The 20,119-nt window shown below is 42.6% G+C and overlaps 1 protein-coding gene across 2 annotated transcripts in view; it reads left to right on the top strand.

The window, feature by feature from the left end:
- LOC140486479 (interferon-induced GTP-binding protein Mx3-like) overlaps positions 1–18,305 on the top strand; it is a 49,988-nt gene extending 31,683 nt beyond the window's left edge. The window contains exons 8-13 of one of the 2 annotated variants that reach the window (XM_072585698.1): positions 1,337–1,459; positions 3,386–3,530; positions 4,756–4,914; positions 6,616–6,692; positions 7,542–7,760; positions 10,188–18,305. In XM_072585698.1, the coding sequence (XP_072441799.1) occupies positions 1,337–1,459; positions 3,386–3,530; positions 4,756–4,914; positions 6,616–6,692; positions 7,542–7,760; positions 10,188–10,412 (948 nt within the window). In that variant the 3' untranslated portion in view covers positions 10,413–18,305. The remainder of the gene's footprint in view (positions 1–1,336; positions 1,460–3,385; positions 3,531–4,755; positions 4,915–6,615; positions 6,693–7,541; positions 7,761–10,187) is intronic. The other variant, XM_072585699.1, reaches the window with a different exon arrangement.
- The last annotated feature ends 1,814 nt before the right edge of the window (positions 18,306–20,119 follow it).

Here is a 20,119-nt window from a genome sequence, read left to right as displayed (position 1 = left end):
TTAAGTCTGTGAGGAGGTGCATGTGTGAGTGTGGGAGGCACTCCTATACACACACACACGGACACACACATACACAGACATGCACACACTCACACACACCCTTACAGACACACACACTCCCACACTCACACATGTATCTTCTCAGAGACATAGACCACTCTACACTCATGCACACACATATACACTCTCTCTCACAGACACTCACAACTCCCACTCCAGACACACACACACACACACTCCCACACTGGGTCGGGGTTTGTGAGTGTGAGAGAGAGTGTATATGTGTGTGTAGTGAGTGTAGAGTATCTTTGTGAGGGGGTGCATGTGTGAGTGTGGGAGTGTGTGTGTCTGGAGTGGGGGTTGTGAGTGTCTGTGAGAGAGAGTGTATATGTGTGTGCATAAGTGTAGAGTGGTCTAAATCTCTGAGAGGATGCATGTGTGAGTGTGGGAGTGTGTGTGCCTATAAGGGTGTGTGTGAGTGTCTGTGTGCATGTCTGTGTATGTGTGTGTCCATGTGTATGTGTGTGTATAGGAGTGCCTCCCACACTCACACATGCACCCCCTCACAGATTTAAGACACTCTACACTCACTACACACACAAATACACTCCCTCTCACACTCACAAACCCCAATCCAGACAGACACACACACAGACACAAAGACCCACATGCACACATATATTTTGTGGGGTGAATTTGTACAATTACATTGTACTTTGCTCAAAAACTGCATGAATTCATATAAAACTCTGTTATCTCACTTTTTAGATTGGAATCAATCTAAGCATCATGGCATAGACGGAGAACACAGGGGGCTAACACCTTCAACATATAGGTAAAACATATTGTCTAGCTAACACCAATTGTTACAATTAACCTGAGAATGCAACTTTTTCAAAAAAGGTTTTGTGATTTACACATAAAAGAAGTGAAACTATGATGGTATTCAAACAGATGGAAGACTCAACAGACAACCAAGGTATTTTTCAATGTATAATTTCAGTTATATCACACTGTAAATTTTTGCTATAAATTCTGTGCCTTACAATTGTGCCCTCCACAATCACCTCATGAAGGAGCGGTCTCCGAAAACTAGTGCTTCCAGTTAAATCTGTTGGACTATAACCTGGTGTTGTGTGATTTTTAACTTTGTACACCCTAGTCCATCACCGGCATCTCCAAATCATATAGATATGAACAATCCAAAAGAGCATCTAAATGGGAATTTTAGCAGTGGAATTAAAATCTTGGTGATCTTGCTCATTTTGACAGATGGTTTGAAATGTTATCCAGGCTTTATTTAATAGACTTTTGGCTTATTTTTCTTTCCATACAGAAATGTCTACCTGCTATGCAAGAGAAAATTGGAAGCAAAATAAATGAAATTGTGAAGCAGTTAGATAAAATGGGAGGGGCAATCCCAGAGGATCCTACAACAAGAGTGCACAACCTGACCAGGGTAAGCTCAGGAAACAATTTTGTTGGAACTTTGTCTAAATAAGCAATATGATCTTTGCACAAAAATAGCATTCCCAATGTATCATGAAGATTACAAAACATGAAAATTAAAAACGTATCAGCATGAGTAAAATAACAGTGCTAAAGCTACAGGGTTTTACAGCACAGAAGAAGGCCATTCTGCATCCCACTAAGGTGACAAAAGGGCTGCCTGGTCTTGGCTGCCCCACCTGCACATGGTGACAGGCCCCCCTGCAGTTGCATTGATCCCACCACCAGGGAATGCAACCTTTAAATTGCCCTTAATTGGCCACTTAATCTGTGGTAGGGGAAGCAATGGCCTAGTGATATTATAGATAGACTGTTAACCCAGAGACTATAGTAAGGTTCTTAGAACTTGGATTCAAATCCCACCAGATGGTGAAGTTTGAGTTCAATAAAAACCTGGAATTAGGAGTCTAAGGATGACAATTAAAATGCTGTTGATTGTTGGGAAAAAAACCCATCTGGTTCACGAATGGGGAAGGGAACTGCCATCCTTTACCTGGTTTGGACTACATGTGGCTCCAGACCCACAGCAATGTAGTTGACTGTTAACAGCCCTCTAGACAATTAGGGGTGCTCAATAACTGCTGGTGTAGCCAGCAATACTTACATTCTGTGAATGAATAAGCACTTGGGACCTTTGCACACAGAACTTAATTCTGGTGGAAGTGGAAAGGTGGCAAGTCTCAGGTATGCCCCATCCATTCTAATTGATGCCCTTCCTGTTTTCAAACTTGCCATCAGCAAGATACTGGTATCAGTAAGAGAATCATGGTGCACCTGACCTTTCATTTAATTTGGCTCACTAATCTCATTTAGGAAAGTAAAATTGTCCTTCTTACTCAGTCTCGTCTGGATGTGATTCCAGACCCACTGTAAAGTGGCTGACTCTTAACTGTCCTCTGATCTGGCCTGGCAAGCCACAAGAAGGCAGGTGACCACTCCTTTCTTAAGGGCAAATCGGCATAAGAAGTAAGTGCTCTTGGATGGTTTTGTCTGGATTTTTTCTCATGTTAAAGCATCCATTACAATTTCTAAATGTAACCCTGTGAGGGCTCAACGATAAGGTGAAAGTTTACTTTCAGTAAGGTTGGAGTTCAATGAGTTGGTCAGTCTCCATTATACTGGAGTATTCCACCCAGAGGAGATTAGACCCAGCTGCTGTGAATGCTCACATCATGTGACAGCTTTGGTTCAGTTACTAGCATCTCACCACTGAATCCACTGGTTGAGGGTTCAAGTCCCATTGCAGAGTAAAGGCATAAACTCTATTGCTGAGGGACTGTCTCCTTTTAGTTGGATGCTAAAATTTGGTTCTATCTGCTCTATTGGGTAGTGATCAAAGATGGTGTGGCTCTACCTGGAAGGAGAGCTGGGAATTCTTCTTGGGCACCTAGTTCAATATTTATTCTTCTATCATTATCCCAAATTATCTGGTCATGAGTGTATTGCTGTTTGTGGGAGTTTGTTGTGTGTTAATTCCGGGCAGGCTCAATGAGCTGAAAGGCTACTATATTCTGTGTCTGATGGGTTTTCTACATAGGAGCAATGACCCACACTTCAAAAATACTGCATCCATTGTAAAGTGCCTGGGATGTCCTGAGATCATGAAAGTTGCTTTTATTTTCTTCTAGAGTCACTCATGAGATTGTAGAGAGCGGTCTTTGCTTTGTATTTAGCCAAAGCGTAATGACGACTGATACTTGACATTGATACACAGTACCTTGCTTGAAGAGGTGTATTTTATATTGCTTTTAGCACAAAAACATCCATTTCTCCAACAAGAAAGTTTTGATAAAAGCAGCTCCGCCATTTAGTTTTGACTTATAATATTTCAACACAACTATCACAGAAAAACTAATGTTTGCTCATTTTATTGTAGAGAATTCTAGGCTACTGTGATGAAATCATTACTTTAGCGATGGGAGAGTACAAAAAAGATTATTCCATCGATATGAAGTTACATGACTTTGCCAGAGATAAGTTTGCAGAGTGGTATAAGAAGTTGGATGGAGTTAAAATAGGGTGTAAGTATACCAGCAGAATTCTCACTCTTTGCCTCCTGGAAACAATTTTGTTTCTTGTCACTGTTTTGGAGTGTCCCACTGACAGCATCTGGTGGAAAGGAAGAGGTCAAAGGTCGGTTAGTCCATCACACCTGCCCCAGACCATAGTGAATACCTACCCTCCACACCTATCTCCTCAATCAGGTAATCTCTAAGGAGTGACAAAACAAACAGATTAATGAGAGGCGAAAAGAAAATCCAGAAAGTTTTGCATCAGTACCCTGAGGTGGTTGAAGGAATGAATGAATGAATGAGCTTTATTATCACATATACTTCAGTGAAATGCTGATAAACCACCACTTACAGCACCATCTTAGCTGCAAAGGTACAATCCTTAATTACAGAATAGAGAAATGAAAATAAAATACATTACATCTATACACAGTATGACCATAGGTCAGAAAACTAAGAAGCAAAGTTAAAAAGCAAACATCACTGTCTGTGTAGTGGGAGTTTATGAAATGATTTCTATAAAAGAATGAGGACTTGAAAGTAATGGCTGTGGGACAGTGGTAGACCCTGGGGTTGCTACAATAAACGGCTGTTACAATATAAAATTGAAACCAAATCAGGAGATCATGTGAATTAAGTCTTACAGGAACATTGGAAAAGACAGGAAGAGGCCATTGGGCTTAACAGTGAGATTATGACTGATCAGAATATGAACTCAACTCCATTTCCCTGAAGGAGTCGCTCAAAGATCAAAAATTTGTCTAGCTCGGCCTTGAACCTATTCCAAACAATGCTGACCCTCTGAAAGAAGGAATTCCTCCTTATCTCCATTACCAAAATATCTAGGTGATGTGATCTCAGCCCATGTAAAGAACTACTTCCGCTCCCTTTAGAAGGCATCCCCCTATTCCCTTTCTCTGATACCATTTGTAATTTCATTAGGAAGTGCAAGTACAGGAAAACGTCACACACAGACTGTGCAAAGTCACTCCACATGGGCCTGGAATTTCTCTGGAGCTAGTCCACTTCTGTTAATCTTGGTGGAGTGTAGTGCAAATGACACAAATGGATTTTGCCTTTGCACTTCCAGTGAAAACACAGTGAACAGCTGGCTATTCCGATGGTTGTAACAAAGGGAATTCTCACTGCTTCTCCATGGCACGTTGTATGCCTCACACATTTACAGAATAAACTGGATAGATAACCGGAAGTTTCTTCTATCTTGTCCTTTCAGTCAACGAGGGAGCAATCAATTTGGTCAAACATCATGAAAAAAACTCTAAAGGGAGAGAGTTGCCCGGATTCACCAAGTACAGAATTTTCGAAACTATTATTAGAGAACAAATTCAGGAGTTACTGGAGCCTTCACTTGAAATGTTAAATGAATTTTCAGGTAACACTACATTACATGAAGCCACAGTTCTTGTGGTTAGTGAGTAGTAAGTGCTTTGTGGAAATAGCTGAATTTAAGGTCAATGTGGTAATGCTGTGGAAATATACATATGTAACCCTTTTGTCTGAAGCTCCTCTTCTTCCTAGAAAAGCAATAATTGAGAATTGGGAGAGCTGGTGAAACCTTTATAAATGACCCTACCATCTCCAGGCTTGACAAGGTCAACACTTCCCTTGCTCTGCTCTCTCCCATATTATTCATGACCAGGCTACACATTGTGTGAGTAGTGCAGTGTGGTGCTTATGTTAGACGGTTGGTAATCCAAGCACCTGGTTTATCAGTAGAAAGTTAGTTCAAATTGTGTTTGAGAACTTTAATTCAGTTTTTTAAAAAATTAATAAATTAATAGCGGTTAAAAATGGCTGTATTTCCATTTAATTAGAGGAACAAACAACTAGCTCCCTCAGTTTCTTTAGGGAAGGGGACCTGTTATCCTAATGAGATATAAGCCAATGTCTGACAGCAGCCCATACCAATGTGGGTGACACTTCCCCAAGAAGTGGGCGGCACGGTGGCACAGTGGTCAGCACTGCTGCCTCACAGCGCCAGAGACCCAGGTTCAATTCCCGCCTCAGGTGACTCTTTGTGTGGAGTTTGCACGTTCTCCCCGTGTCTATGTGGGTTTCCTCCGGGTGCTCCGGTTTCCTCCCACAATCCAAAAATGTGCAGGTCAGGTGAATTGGCCATGCTAAATTGCTCGTAGTGTTAGGTGAAGGGGTAAATGTAGGAGAATGGGTCTGGGTGGGTTACGCTTCGGCAGGTCGGTGTGGACTTGTTGGGCCGAAGGGCCTGTGTCCACACTGTAAGTAATCTAATCTAGAAGTGGCTTCATAAGCCATTATGGTGCTAACTGTTCACATGGGACTACAGCAGTTCAAGAAAGCAGTCCACCTTCTCAGAATCACTGTGGCACTGTGGCAACCTTGCAAATAATGAAGGGAATCTTAATCATTATTTCAATGATCCATGCTGCATTAAATCATTCTCACCCCTTACTTTGCTGATTTATATTGGCTTCTTATCATTCAGAAGTTTCAAACTATTATCTACTTCACAACCCTCAGTGTTCTTGTCTCACTATTGCCTCCAACTATCTGTATGTGAAACTCTATGTATTCCTAACCCAAAGTTTTCACTCTTCCAACTGCCCGCAGCACAACCTAACTCCCTTCAGCTCCACATCAGTGGAAGATAGTTTGCTTTGAGCTGTTCGGTCAGATCTCTGGACTCAAAACTTTAACTCTGTTTTTCTCTCTATAGTTGCTGCCAGAGCTGCTGAATTTCCCCGGCATGTTCTGTTTTTGATTCAAATAACTGTTTCAAAGTGGAGATAACCTCTCCGCAACATTCCTCTATCTTAAGTTACAGAGTTGATGACACTAGCCAGGCCACCACTGTGCAGGGGCTGGGGTTGAGGAATTCCTCTAGAGATTAGTCTACGTGCATTGTTGTTCGTCTTAGTCTGTTGCTGGGTTCAAGTACCTAACAGTGAAAATCCCACCAGTCATCCTTTAATTGGCCTTAGCAACTTTTCTAAGAATTTAACGGCTGCATGGGGTCCAAAATTTCAGCCTTCCATGTTCTGTTTGTCAAGTTCCATAACAAAGTGTAATCCAACTATTCTATGTTCTCTCCTTCCAGCTAAAGTGGAGACAGCGTGTAACACATTGGCACTTCAACACTTTAGTAGTTTCCCACTTTTAGTGAGTGAAATTCAGGTACGTAACACTAATCTGGACCCGTTTTAATGCTTGGCTAACTGTTTACCTTTGTTAACCCAGCTCATTCATTGCTTGATCTGTCCAAGGTTTGGGCTTCAGAGACTAATTCAATTCTTGTTAAGATTTCTGCTGGCGGCCTGGTCAGTAAAATTTGAAGAGTGCTTGGTTCATGGTCAGTTTGTTCTGAAGTTCGTGGCACAAAATTATTATTACCTGGGTTAGCTAGTTAGCTGGACTCATGGGATGCTTAGTTGGATTATTAAAAGTGTGGTCAAGCACTAAATTGCCTCCTATCCAATTCATTCTCTCTTCCATCATATAACTCTTTCAAACCTGTCAAATTCAGAAAAAGTGCAATTGGAAGTAAATGAGGGGGAGGTTTGTGTGGGGTGTATGAAGGTTGTTCTGTTACCAGCGGTTTCCTATCTTTTGGCAGAAGTTTGAACCTAGCCACCTTCTGGATCTGTACTTGGAAATGATGACAGCCGATTTATTGCACTTTTATACACATCAAAACATCCTCTTGCCAAAGACAAGTCTTGACTTTACAGTGTTGATGCAACATCAATGGTGTATTGAGCTACTTCTGCAAGATTTCCCAAATCTGTAGCGTGGTAAAACTAAATGAACATAGTCATATTCCCAATACAATAAACGATGAAAAATTCAGGTACACTAGCACTAAACATCAACTGATTTGCCCTTTCCTGTCTGATTAGACGACTGAGATTAGGCAAATTGAAATCTCAAAATTCCTATTGTTACTGCTAGATGTTGGGTGTGATCGAATTGTTGTTGGCCCAAATTTTTCAACAACATAAGTTATGTGTTTTTTTTCTGTCGCAGATTAAAATTGCTGAAGTCTGTCACAAAATGGAAAGGAAAGCAGAGGAAATGCTCAACATTAACTTTAAGATGGAGGCGATGGTTTATGCACCAGATGAAATGTACAGCTACAAACTAATGGAATTCCAGTCTCGCGGCCAGCAAAAGGGAAATAACTCAGTAGCAAGCTCAAACTTTGATGCCCAGGCAATGGTTATTCATTTACACACCTATTATCAGGTGAGATGGCACTCAAAACATTATATGCATTGAGGAGATGGGATTGTAAATTATATGGTTAGGGTGGATAGAACATTTCATAAACCTCAGGACACCTCCACCAAGCCTCTGCTATATAAGTGTGACCATGGTGTTGTAGGACCATGAGGCCTATCATTGCTGGGTCCATTTATACATTTGACCACATGAAAGGGAAAGACTTGCATTTAGATGGCACCCGCCATCAAGCTGTCTCAGAATGTTTTACAGCCAATGAAATACAGCAGTTTAAGATGGTAACACAGGGAAACAGGTCTGACCAACTGTGCACCCACCAAGGTCACCCACACAGCCAGAAAAACACCAAACACAAGAAATAGGAGCAAAAACTGACCAGGTGACCTGTTGAGCCTGCCCTGCCATTCAGTACAATCATAGTTGAATCTACCCTCTCCACGTATCGCTTGATTCCCTAAGAGATGAAAAATCTGTTGTTCACAGCCTTAAAGGTCTTCAGTGATGGAACATCCATGACTCTGTCAGCTATAGACAATTCCAAAGGTTCACAACTTTTGAGTGAAATGATTGCTCCTCATCTCAGTCTGAAGTGATTGGCCTCTTTTCTTTTGAGACCATTACCCCATCTTGTCATTTTTTAAAAAGATTCCCCACAGTGTGGAAACAGGCTGTTTGGCCCAACAAGTCCACACTGACCCTCTGAAGAGGAGAAACCCACCCCAGACCCATTTCCCTTTGACTAATGCACTTAATACTATGGGCAATTCAGCATGGCCAATTCACCTGCACATCTTTGGATTGTGGAAGGAAACTGGACAAAACTCACACAGACACAGGGAGAATGTGCAAACACCACAAAGACAGTTACCCGAGGCTGGAATCAAACCTGGGTCCCTGGTTCTGTGAGACAGCAGTGCTAACCACTGAGCCACCGTGCCACCCATTAAACTGTGGAGTGGGATTTGAACCAGCTATTAAATTCCTGCCCAGCAGAAACAATCTCGTGGTATCCGTCCTATAAGAGACTTCAAAATCTTGCATCTTTCAATGAGATCTTTTCTCAATTCCTCGAGAAATGGTGTTGAGATGATCTGTCAACTTTAATTCAGTTTTTTTTAAATCATTTAACTAAAGGCATGTAAAAATAGTCGTAATTCCAGTAAATTAAAAAAAAACTGACTGCCTCACCCTCTTCCTTTTAGGCAAGGGGACCTGTTATCCTAATGAGATATGAACTAATGTCTGACAGCCCACACCCAATGTGGATGACACTTCCCTATGAACTGGCTTCATTAGCCATTAGATTAGATTACTTACAGCGTGGAAAGGCCCTTCGGCCCAACAAGTCCACACCGACCCGCCGAAGCACAACCCACCCATACCCCTTACTTAACATTACGGCAATTTAGCATGGCCAATCCACCTGACCTGCACATCTTTGGACTGTGGGAGGAAACCGGAGCACCCGGAGGAAACCCACACAGACACGGGGAGAACGTGCAAACTCCACACAGTCAGTCGCCTGAGGCGGGAATTGAACCCGGATCTCTGGCGCTGTGAGGCAGCAGTGCTAACCACTGTGCCACCGTGCCACTGTGTTGTGTTAACTGTTCACAGAGGGCTACAGCAGTTCAAGAAGGCAACCCTGATACTCTGGAGGATAGATGCCCAATTTACTCAGCCTGTCATGACAGGAAACTGCCTGATACAATATAGTTATAGTGAGGTCAGGTACCATCGGACGGGGATGAGTGAAAGACAGTGGCACTGGGCTGGTTAGCACTGCTGCCTCACAGCGCCAGGGACACGGGTATGATTCCACCCTTGGGTGACTGCCTGTGTGGAGTTTGCACGTTCTCTCCGTGTCTGCATGAGTTTCCTCCGGTTGCTCCGGTTTTCTCCCACAGTCCAAAGGTGTGCAGGTTAGGTGTATGGCCATGCTCAATTACCCATAATGTTCAGGGAGGTCAGACTTGGTGGATTAGCCATGGTAAATGTGAGGTTATTGGGACTGGGTGGGTGTGGGTGGGATGCTCGTCAGAGGGTTGGCAGAGTATCGAGGGGCCAAATGGTCTCTATCTGCATTGTGGGGAGTCTGTGAATTAGCCTGACAGTCCTACAACTGTCTTAAAGCTGCAGTAATACCAGAACACAATAGCGTCATGATGTATTTTATCATTAAGTTCTCCTTGCATAGAGATTCACACACTCAGAAACATATCATTCAAGCTGAAGCAAACTGCACATAGATGCCAAATGGCAAATTGATTCCATTGCTAATTTGATAATTAACAAACATTTAACTGCCTCCAGCTCAACGAGGGAATGTCCAGTTTCCACATTTCAAATTATCTTCGCTTAAAAGTCTGACAGTTAAACTTTAAACTGCACAAGGTATTATTTGAGCACGTCCTTGTTTTAAATCCTCAGATTGCCATAGATCGATTGGTCCAAATGGTTCCCATGGTGCTGAGATATTACCTTCTTCAAGAACTGTCTGCACATATGAAGGTAGAGCTGGCTCAATTGTTGTTCCACAGCAAGGACGTGGATGCTCTCATTCAGGAGAATGACGAAACAGCTGAACAACGAAGAGAATTGAAGAACAACCTGGATCGGTTGACCCAAGCACGGAATCTTTTGATGAACTATTAATTTTCTCAGTCAGAGAGTGTGGTGCTGGAAAAGCACAGCAGGTCAGGCAGCATCCGAGGAGCAGGAAAATCGATGTTTCAGGCAAGAGTCCTTTATCAGGAATACCTCATTCTTCTGCTTCTCAGACGATGCCTGACCTGCTGTGTTTTTCCAGCACCACACTCTCGACTCTGATCTCCAGCATCTGCAGTCCTCACTTTCTCCTGTTAATTTTTGCACAATGAACACGGAAAGTGTGAGTGGTGTAGTGGAGGGTAAAAGTGATATTGGACTGTAGATTCAGGTAGCAACACAAACGGGATCTGGTAAGTGGAATAGGTGAGGGGACAGAAGGCCATCTAACTTCCTGAATCTCAGTTGTGCTGGATGGGAATGAACAAGACCATTTTTTTCTCTCTCCCATTGATTGGCTGGCAGAATATTAACCCACCAAAAAGAAAGCAAAAGGAAAAAATGTGACCACGGTGGGCACCAAGAGTCATATTGGCAGTGCCCTGGGTATGATCCATTCGCTAAAAAGTACTCCCACCCTTCCCCCACGACAAAAAGTGTTGGGGTACTGGAGGAGAATACCTGTGAGGGAAAACTGAGGACAAATGCATTGATGGAGGAGTGGGAGATCATGAGAAAGTAGTGTGTTTTATTAAAACTTTTGTATAGAATCATATGGTACTGAAACACACCCTTCGGACCAACCAATCCACACTGACTATGTTCCCAAATTAATTAGTCCCACCAGCTTGTGCTTGGCCAGTATCCCTCCAAACCTTTCCTATTCAAGAACTTATCCAAAAGTCTTTTAAATGTTGTAACTGTACCTGCACCCACCACTTTCTCCAGCAGTTCATTCCACACACATATAGTCATAGAGTCATGGAGACGTACAGCACGGAAACAGACCTTTGATCCAACTTCTTCGTGCTGACCAGATTTCCTAAATTAATCTTGTCCATTTGCCAGCATTTGCCTATATCCCTCCAAACCCTTCCTACTCTTATACCCATCTAGTTGCATTTTAAATGTTGCAATTGTACCAGCCTCCACCACTTCCTCTGGCAGCTCATTCCAAACACACAACACCCTCTGCATGAAAAAGATTGTCTCTTAGATCCCTTTTAAATGTGTCTCCTCTCACTTCAAACCTATGCCCTGTAGTTTTCACTCCCCCACCCCAGTGAAAAGACCTTGTCACCCAATTCATGCCCTTCATAATTTTATAAACCTCGATAAGGTCATCCCTCAGCCTCTGACCCTCCAGGGAAAATAGTGCCAGCCTATTCAGCCTCTCCCGACAGCTCAAGCCCTCCAACCCTGACATCCTTGTAAATCTTTTCAGAACCCTTTCAAGTTTCACAACATTCTTCCTATAGCAGGGAGACCAGAATTTCACACAATATTCCAAAGTGGCCTCACCTGTCAGCTTCAACATGACCTCCCAACTCCTATATTCAATGCAGTGACCAACAAAGGCAACCATACCAAATGCTTTCTTTGCTGTCATGTCTACCTGGGACTCCAATTTCAAGGAACTATGAACCTGCACTTCAAAGTCTGTTTGTTCAGCTACTCTCTCCACCCTGCAGGCTGTATTCCTGTATTCCTGATGAAGGGCTTTTGCCCGAAACGTCGATTTTCCTGCTTCTCGGATGCTGCCTGAACTGCTGTGCTTTTCCAGCACCACTCTAATCCATGTCCCTTGTTCTACTCTCACCTTAAAAATATGACCCCTATTTTTGAAATCTCCATCCTAGGGAAAAAACCCTTGTTATTCACCTTACCTGTGCCCTTCACGATTTTATAAACCTCTGTAAGGTTACTCCTCAACTTCCTACGCTCCAGTGAAAATGTGCCACTCTTTCCAGTATACATTTATATCTCAAATCCGCTATTTCTGGCAACATCCTGGAAAAGTTTTTCTGAATTCTCTCCACTTTAATAATATTCTTTCTTCAACAGGACAAACAAAACTGCACACGGTACTGCAAAAGAGGCCTCACCCATGTCCTATATAACCTCAACATGATGTCCCAACTCATATAATCAATACTCTGAGCAATGAAGGCAAGTGTGTTAAATACAGTCTGAACTACTCTGTCTATTTGTGAGGCAAACTTCAAAGAATTATGTAACTGAACCCCTAGGCAGCTCTCTGTTCTACAGCACTACTCATTAATTGTATAAGTCCTGTTCTTGTTTGTGCAATACACAAATGCAATACCTTACATTTATCCAAATTAAACTCCATTTACCATTCCTCAGCTCACTGACCTAATTTATCAAGATCTCTTCATAATCTTAGATAACCTTCTTCATTGTTCACGATACCACCAATTTTGGTTTCATCTGCAAACATACTAACCATGCCTCTTATATTCATTTCCAAGTCATTTTCATAAATGATAAAGTGGACCTAATATCGATCCCTGTGGAACACTGCTGGCCACAGGTCTCCAGTCTGAAAAACAAACCTCCATCATTACTCTGTCTCCCAGTGTAAAGCCAATTTTATATCCAGTTGACAAGCTTACCCTGAATCTCATGTGACTTTACTATTTATTCTACCATGTGGAACCTTGGCTTTACTCACCTTATTTTTAAGGTGAGAGTAGAACAAGCCAACAAGATGTGTAAACGGTTTTGGTAAAAGTAAGTGCAGAGCAATGGAGTGGAATCTTCAGTTGGCACGGTTGATCTCACATGAGGGCTGGAGATCTGGCTGAGAGACACCCCCCTTTTCCATGGAAGACAAACTGAATCTTCTGCCAATCAGACAGTTCAGAATGGGAATGAGGTCCTGGAGGATGGAGGTCCTACACAGCATAAGCTGCTGGCTGAACAGAGGCTACACAGCTGAGTTGAATGTCTGCTCTGGAAGAGCAACCCTGAATAGCTAGGTGTATGATTTGTTGGGTCCACAGACACGAGGTGAGAAAGGCAGAAGCAAGAGTGCCTGTTGGCTCTCAGCAAGGGTCCCACACCGACCCCTCCATGTTCTCAATTTCCAACCAATTGCTCTTGATGTCTGCACACACCCTTTACCCAGCTGACAAGCTGTCGTTGAGGCCTCGTGTTAAAAGTCTATTTGGACCTGGGTTAATCTCAACAACAGTAGGCTGGGGCACTCAAAGGGTCCTTCATTGGCCATCTAGGAGCATCAATTGATGACAGTGTGGGAAGGTCAGGCATAGCATACCCTTAATCGAGAAATGCAATTGCTTCGCCACTTGCGAAGATCTTTGCATCCTCGCTCTCCACTGGAGTCGTACCTGAGGACTGGAGAGAGGCAAATGTAATTCCTCTCTTCAAGAAAGGAAATAGGGAAATCCCCGACCAGTAAGTCTCACGTCTGTCGTCTGCAAGGTGTTAGAAAGGATTCTGAGGGATAGGATTTATGACCATCTGGAAGAGCATGGCTTGATTAAATGCAGTTAACACGGCTTTGTGAGGGGCAGGTCATGCCTCACAAACCTTATCGAGTTCTTTGAGGATGTGACTAGAAAAGTTGATGAGGGTCGAGCTGTGGATGAGGTGTATATGGACTTCAGCAAGGCATTTGATAAGGTTCCCCATGGTAGGCTCATTCAGAAGGTCAGGAGGAATGGGATACAGGGGAACTTAGCTGTCTGGATACAGAATTGGCTGGCCAACAGAAGATAGCGAGTGGTAGTAGAAGGAAAATATTCTGCCTGGAAGTCTGTGGTGAGTGGTGTTCCACAGGGCTCTGTCCTTGGGCCTCTACTGTTTGTAATTTTTATTAATGACTTGGATGAGGAGATTGAAGGATGGGGCAGCAAGTTTGCAGACGACACAAAGATTGGAGGTGTCGTTGTAGGCTGCAGCAGGGCATTGACAGGATGCAGAGATGGGCTGAGAGGTGGCAGATGGAGTTCAACCTGGATAATTGCGAGGTGATGCATTTTGGAAGGTCGAATTTGAAAGCTGAGTACAGGATTAAGAATAGGATTCTTGGCAGTGTGGAGGAACAGAGGGATCTTGGTGTGCAGGTACATAGATCCCTTAAAATGGCCACCCAAGTGGACAGGGTTGTTAAGAAGCAAATGGTGTTTTGGCTTTCATTAACAGGGGGATTGAGTTTAAGAGTCGTGAGATCTTGTTGCAGCTCTATAAAACTTTGGTTAGACCGCACTTGGAATACTGCATCCAGTTCTGGTCACCCTATTATAGGAAAGATGTGGATGCTTTGGAGAGGGTTCAGAGAAAGTTTACCAGGATGCTGACTGGACTGAGGGCTTATCTTATGAAGAGAGGTTGACTGAGCTCGGACTTTTTTCATTGGAGAAAAGGAGGTGGAGAGGGGACCTAATTGAGTTATACAAGATAATGAGAGGCATAGATAGAGTCGATAGCCAGAGACTATTTTCCAGGGCAGAAATGACTAACACGAGGGGTCATAGTTTTAAGATGGTTGGAGGAAAGTATAGAGGGGATGTCAGAGGCGGGTTCTTTACACAGAGAGTTGTGAGAGCATGGAATGCGTTGCCAGCAGCAGTTGTGGAAGCAAGGTGGGGACATTTAAGAGACTACTGGACATGCATATGGTCACAGAAATTTGAGGGTGCATACATGAGGATCAGTGGTTGGCACAACATGGTGGGCTGAACGGTTTGTTCTGTGCTGTACTGTTCTATGTTCTATGTTAATCATAGCAGGTAGAACATGGTGGGAATCGAGTATATCACCATCCTGCCTAGTTAAACACTCTTTCCAACTCTTGCCTCCTGTTCATTATAAACATATCAGCAGCAAATGAGGGAGAAGAGCAGCTGTGACTGAAGCAACAGAGAAAAGGTTGATTGTCAGCAAGGCCCAAAAGGCTAAAGAAGGTAGATATTTGTGGGGATAATGGAAAGCCAGACTGGACAGGCCTCGTTCCCAGGGAGTAAGGCTGCTGAGAGCCTAGCCTGGGGAGTGAGGTTGCAAGACCATGTTTCTGCAAAGTGAGTGAGGTCAAGACCAGAGGGAAACTGAGGCCTCAAAGCAGAAAGGGGAGCTGCAAATGAGGGTGGAGAGCTGCAGTGTGCGAAGTGAGGCTGCAGAGGGGAATGAAGGTTTACAAAAAAGAAAGCGGGGAGAGAGCAGGTTTAACTGTTTCAACACTGGAACTCTGGAAAATGAAATCACTGAGGTGATGAATTCCTTACAAGTGAAAGTGTGAAGCCATCTCAAGACTGTACCATATCAGGAGCTCATATATCGAGCAAAGACTATTAGTTGCCATTGTATTGAATCAATTGGTGTTAACACCAACAGATTTATTTCTTAAAGATATGTATTTATGCATCATCAATACAGTTTACATCATTAATTGAGGAGCAGCAAGTGTTAGAGATCATCACAACCTTGATGGATATTGGTGGAAATTAAGCCCCAATTTCCCATGGGTGCTAAGTGTGAAATGTGATCAATTTCATCTCCAGGATGTTACCACCTAATTGTGACCACTATCTAAGATAAAACTTGCATACATCAGATTTCAACAATACATGAGAAGCTTATTAAATATAACAAATGTACCCTATAAAATGTGATGAAAGCAGAGTCTTAATTCTCACCACTATTCCAACCAGGGCTGTGATAAACTCTTAACACCCACTGCACCTCAATTAATTACGTAAACTGTTTTGAGATGTGATGACAATAAATACAAATCTTTAAGAAATCAATCTATTGGTTTTAAATTATCCAATTGACACAGCATTCATTACAGTAACAACCAATAGATTTTGCTCCATGTCGGAGCTCCTGATACAGTAGACTCTTGGTAAGGCTCCACACTCACTTTCAAGGTATTCATCACCTCAGTGACTTCATTTTCCAGGGTTCCATGTGGATTACTTAATTACCAATGCATATTTAAACTTTTAAACTTCTAAATCCAAACACACATGCACATTTATTCATGCATAGACTCTAAGACCGTGGGATTGACAGACAACGTAAACAGTTTTAGGAATACTGTGCATGGAAAATCTAGGCAAAGAGGATCAAAGTCCTTGTTGATCAGAGTTCAACCTAAAATGGAAATGAGATGACTTTTCTCAGTTCTTTTCTGGTTTTTGGCGACTGTAGCAATCTTCAATTTGATAACCGGTCACTTGGACCTGGTCTTGGCTTGAATCAGCAGTTTTCTTTTGCAAAGTCTTTGAGTGTTATTACTTATCCAGTTAAAGAGAGAGGGAAGGATCTGGCATGCCATACGTTTTGGAGATCTGTGACCCTTTTGCTCCTCAGGTCTGTGATGAACTATACATAAACCAATCCAAACCCTGTTGCTTTTTTTCAAAGACACCTAATGCTAGTGCAAAGAATTCAATCCAGTTCCAGCAAAATTATATGTTCTTTTATAATCATTAAGTTGATGACAGTTCCACTTTGCTTTGGATTATACAAAATAAACATATTGTCTGTAACAAAGCAGTCTATATGCACACTATACTGTAAACAGAAGAGCCTTGGGAAATGTTGATGAGCAGAGAGATCTGGGATTGCAGGTCCGTTGTACCCTGAAGATGGTTGCACAGGTGGATAGCGTGGTCAAGAAGGCATATAGTATGCTTGCCTTCTTTGGACAGGGTATTGAGTACAAGAGCTGCAGGTCATGTTAAAATTGTACAAGACTTTGGTTCAGCCGCATTTAGAATACTGTATATTCTAATTTCGGTTCCACATTATCAAAAGGATGTGGACACTTTGGAAAAGGTGCAGAGGTTTACGAGGATGTTGCCTGGTATGGAAGGCTAGCTATGAAGAGAGGTTGAGTAGGTTAGGATTGTTTTCATTAGAAAAAGGAGATTAATGGGGGACCTGATTGAGGTCTACAAAATCATGAAGATATAGACAGGGTAGATAGAGATATGCTTTTTCCCAGGGTGAGGGATTCAATAACGAGAGGTTATACATTCAAGGTAAGAGGTGAAAAGTTTAAGGGGGATATATGCGGCAAGTACTTTATACAGAGGTGCCTGGAATGCGTTGCTAGCAGAAGTGGTAGAGGCAGGCACTGTAGACTCATTTAAGGTGTGTCTGGACAGATGCAGGAGTAGGTGGGGAACAGAGGGATTCAGATGCTTAGGAATTGGGTGATAGGTTTAGACAGTGGATTTGGATCAGCTCAGACTTGGAGTGCCACAGGGCCTGTTCCTAAGCTGTAATTTTTCTTCCTTTGTTGTTTAGTCCCAATTTCTATTGTTCCCAGCTTATATTTTTAAATAGAATGTATGTACCCCTTACAATGACAAGCATCCAACCATTTAAAAATTTCACTAGTTTGCAGAAAGTGTATTTCGACTGATGGCTTTTCGTATATGGAGGTATGTGTCATGCGTTTTTTAGATTACTTACAGTGTGGAAACAGGCCCTTCGGCCCAACAAGTCCACACCGACCCTCCGAAGAGCAACCCACCCAGACCCATTTCCCTCTGACTAATGTACCTAAAACGACGAGCAATTTAGCACAGCCAATTCACCTGACCTGCACATCTTTGGAATGTGGGAGGAAACTGGAGCACCCAGACATAGGGAGAATGTGCAAACTTCACACAGACAGTTGCCTGAGGCAGGAATTGAACCCAGGTCTCTGGCACTGTGAGGCAATAACCACTGTGCCACCGTGCCACCCACATAGGAGAAACGTTTTGTCTCGAGCTTAAATTCTGTGGAATCTAGGAAATTATTTTTTTCTTTGAGTGTTGTGGCTTTATGTTGAAGGGAGTGGTAATAATCATTGAAAATATTGATGAATTATTTTAACTCTACTTCTGTAAGGGGCCAAATGCTCTGTACATCAGTACAACTCCAGAAAGTAACATGATCATATGACTGTATCATCTAATAAAGAGGATAATGAGAATGAAAACAGCCTCCAAAAGAAAAACAGCTCCTGAAAATCAAAACATTTTCTTGGAAAATAAAATCCCTTTCTTGGAAAGGAGTAATACTCAAAACCATAAGAAGTTCGTGGGACTAATTTCATGGCTGTTTCCAGTGAGGCAATATGAAAACAATGAATGAAAAGCTTGCTTTCTGCTGTGTTTCTAACACTAATTTGTGGTGTATGCATAAAAGAAACATTAATTTAAAACAAAACCGCAACGTACAATTTCTGCTGAACTTTGCGATTTGGAGCTGTCCTGAAACTTTGTACAGATCTGGGCAAGACAGCAAAGGGCAAATGACAGAACTAGTGTTTGTGGAAGGTCTTATCCCACTCTTCTTTCAGGCAGTAAAACACCCTCAACACTGACTCAAAACGTCAGCCTGAACCACTAACATTCTGGTGTGGAACTTAAACCCAGCCAAATGAGCCAGAGGCAGTAACATAATGTAGAAAAATATCAACCCGAGCACTGATATATTTGAATATTCCAGAATTACAGTGTCTGCACTCTGATGTTACAACCTAGCAGACTCATCCCGTTGGGTGTACCATGTGAATTTTACCCTATTAGAAGTTGGTACTAATGCATTTTTAGATATAGATCCATTCTCATTTTCCCACCAATGAGCATTGCTAAGCTCCAGTTTAACTCTGTTAATGTACTTCAAAATATCCCAGTAATTTCCAAAAACAAAAACCTTAATGCTCTGAAAAATCAAAGGAGAACATTAATCAAGAACACCAACCATAGGATTGTGCTCGGTTGCTTCTGTGCTGTTTAGTCAAACTTCTCCCGAAAAGTGGGTTAAATTTGCTGACCCAGACTGTTGCAGTCTACAAATACCAGGAAGATTATCAGTCAGACAGGATGTTCACATTAATACATTCTTTATATTTCAACAGAAATGATGTACTGGCTTGGATTAGATATAATTTCCATTATTCAACTCTAACAGAAAGAACATTAGACTTAAAACAACAAGATTGCTGGAGATATTCAGCAGGTCTAGCAGTATCAGTGGAGACAGAGAAACAAGGTTAATGGCTGGAGTCTTGTTGTGGTATCAGGGGTCTTGCCTGCTGGCTGGGGAATCAGAGAAGACCCACTCTTATTCTATAGGGATGGCTTACTGCTCATGCATCAGGTAGCACTGAGGCCAGTCACCAGCCTGGCCCTGGCAATGAGACCTTGAGGACAGAGCTCTTGCACCATGGGAGCAACTTGCCAATCAGAGGCCAACAACATCTCTGCTCAACGGTGCCAGTTAAGAGGTTGGAGACAAGCAGGAGGCTGGAAGAACACAGTATGCCAGGCACTATTAGGAGGTGAGGAAGTCAACGTTTCAGGTGTAACCCTTCTTCAGAATGCTGCTTGGCTTGCTGTGTTCTTCCAGTTTCCTGCTTGTTCACTTTGGGTTCCAGCATCTGTCTCTACTTAAGAGGTTGTGACTGCAGCAGGAAGGATATCAGGATCATCCCAGGATCACCGAGGACTGGGGTCTCAGGGCCCAGATAAATAATGTATGTACGTTTGTGTAGAGGGTGGGGGAGAAGGATACATGGGGGTGGGGAGGGGGAAATAATCAGAAGCAATAACGAAGTGAACTCTCATTGGTTTGCAGTTCAGTCCCTGGATCAGGAATTGGTTGTCTTTAATTGAAGGTTGCCTCCCACAATAGTGACAAGCAACCCACATCAGTTTACCTATCGTGCACACTCAAAACAAGAGGCCAACCTGAGTTGGAGTTCGTCCCAGAGGTAGTGATAAAGTGATCACTAATTCGGCTCAGTTGGCAGCAGGGCAGTTTCC

The sequence above is a fragment of the Chiloscyllium punctatum genome, chromosome 15 (genome assembly GCF_047496795.1).
Source record: "Chiloscyllium punctatum isolate Juve2018m chromosome 15, sChiPun1.3, whole genome shotgun sequence".
Taxonomy (NCBI): domain Eukaryota; kingdom Metazoa; phylum Chordata; class Chondrichthyes; order Orectolobiformes; family Hemiscylliidae; genus Chiloscyllium; species Chiloscyllium punctatum.
Note: the sequence above shows the minus strand (reverse complement) of the source record. Positions and strands in the feature narration are given on the sequence as shown.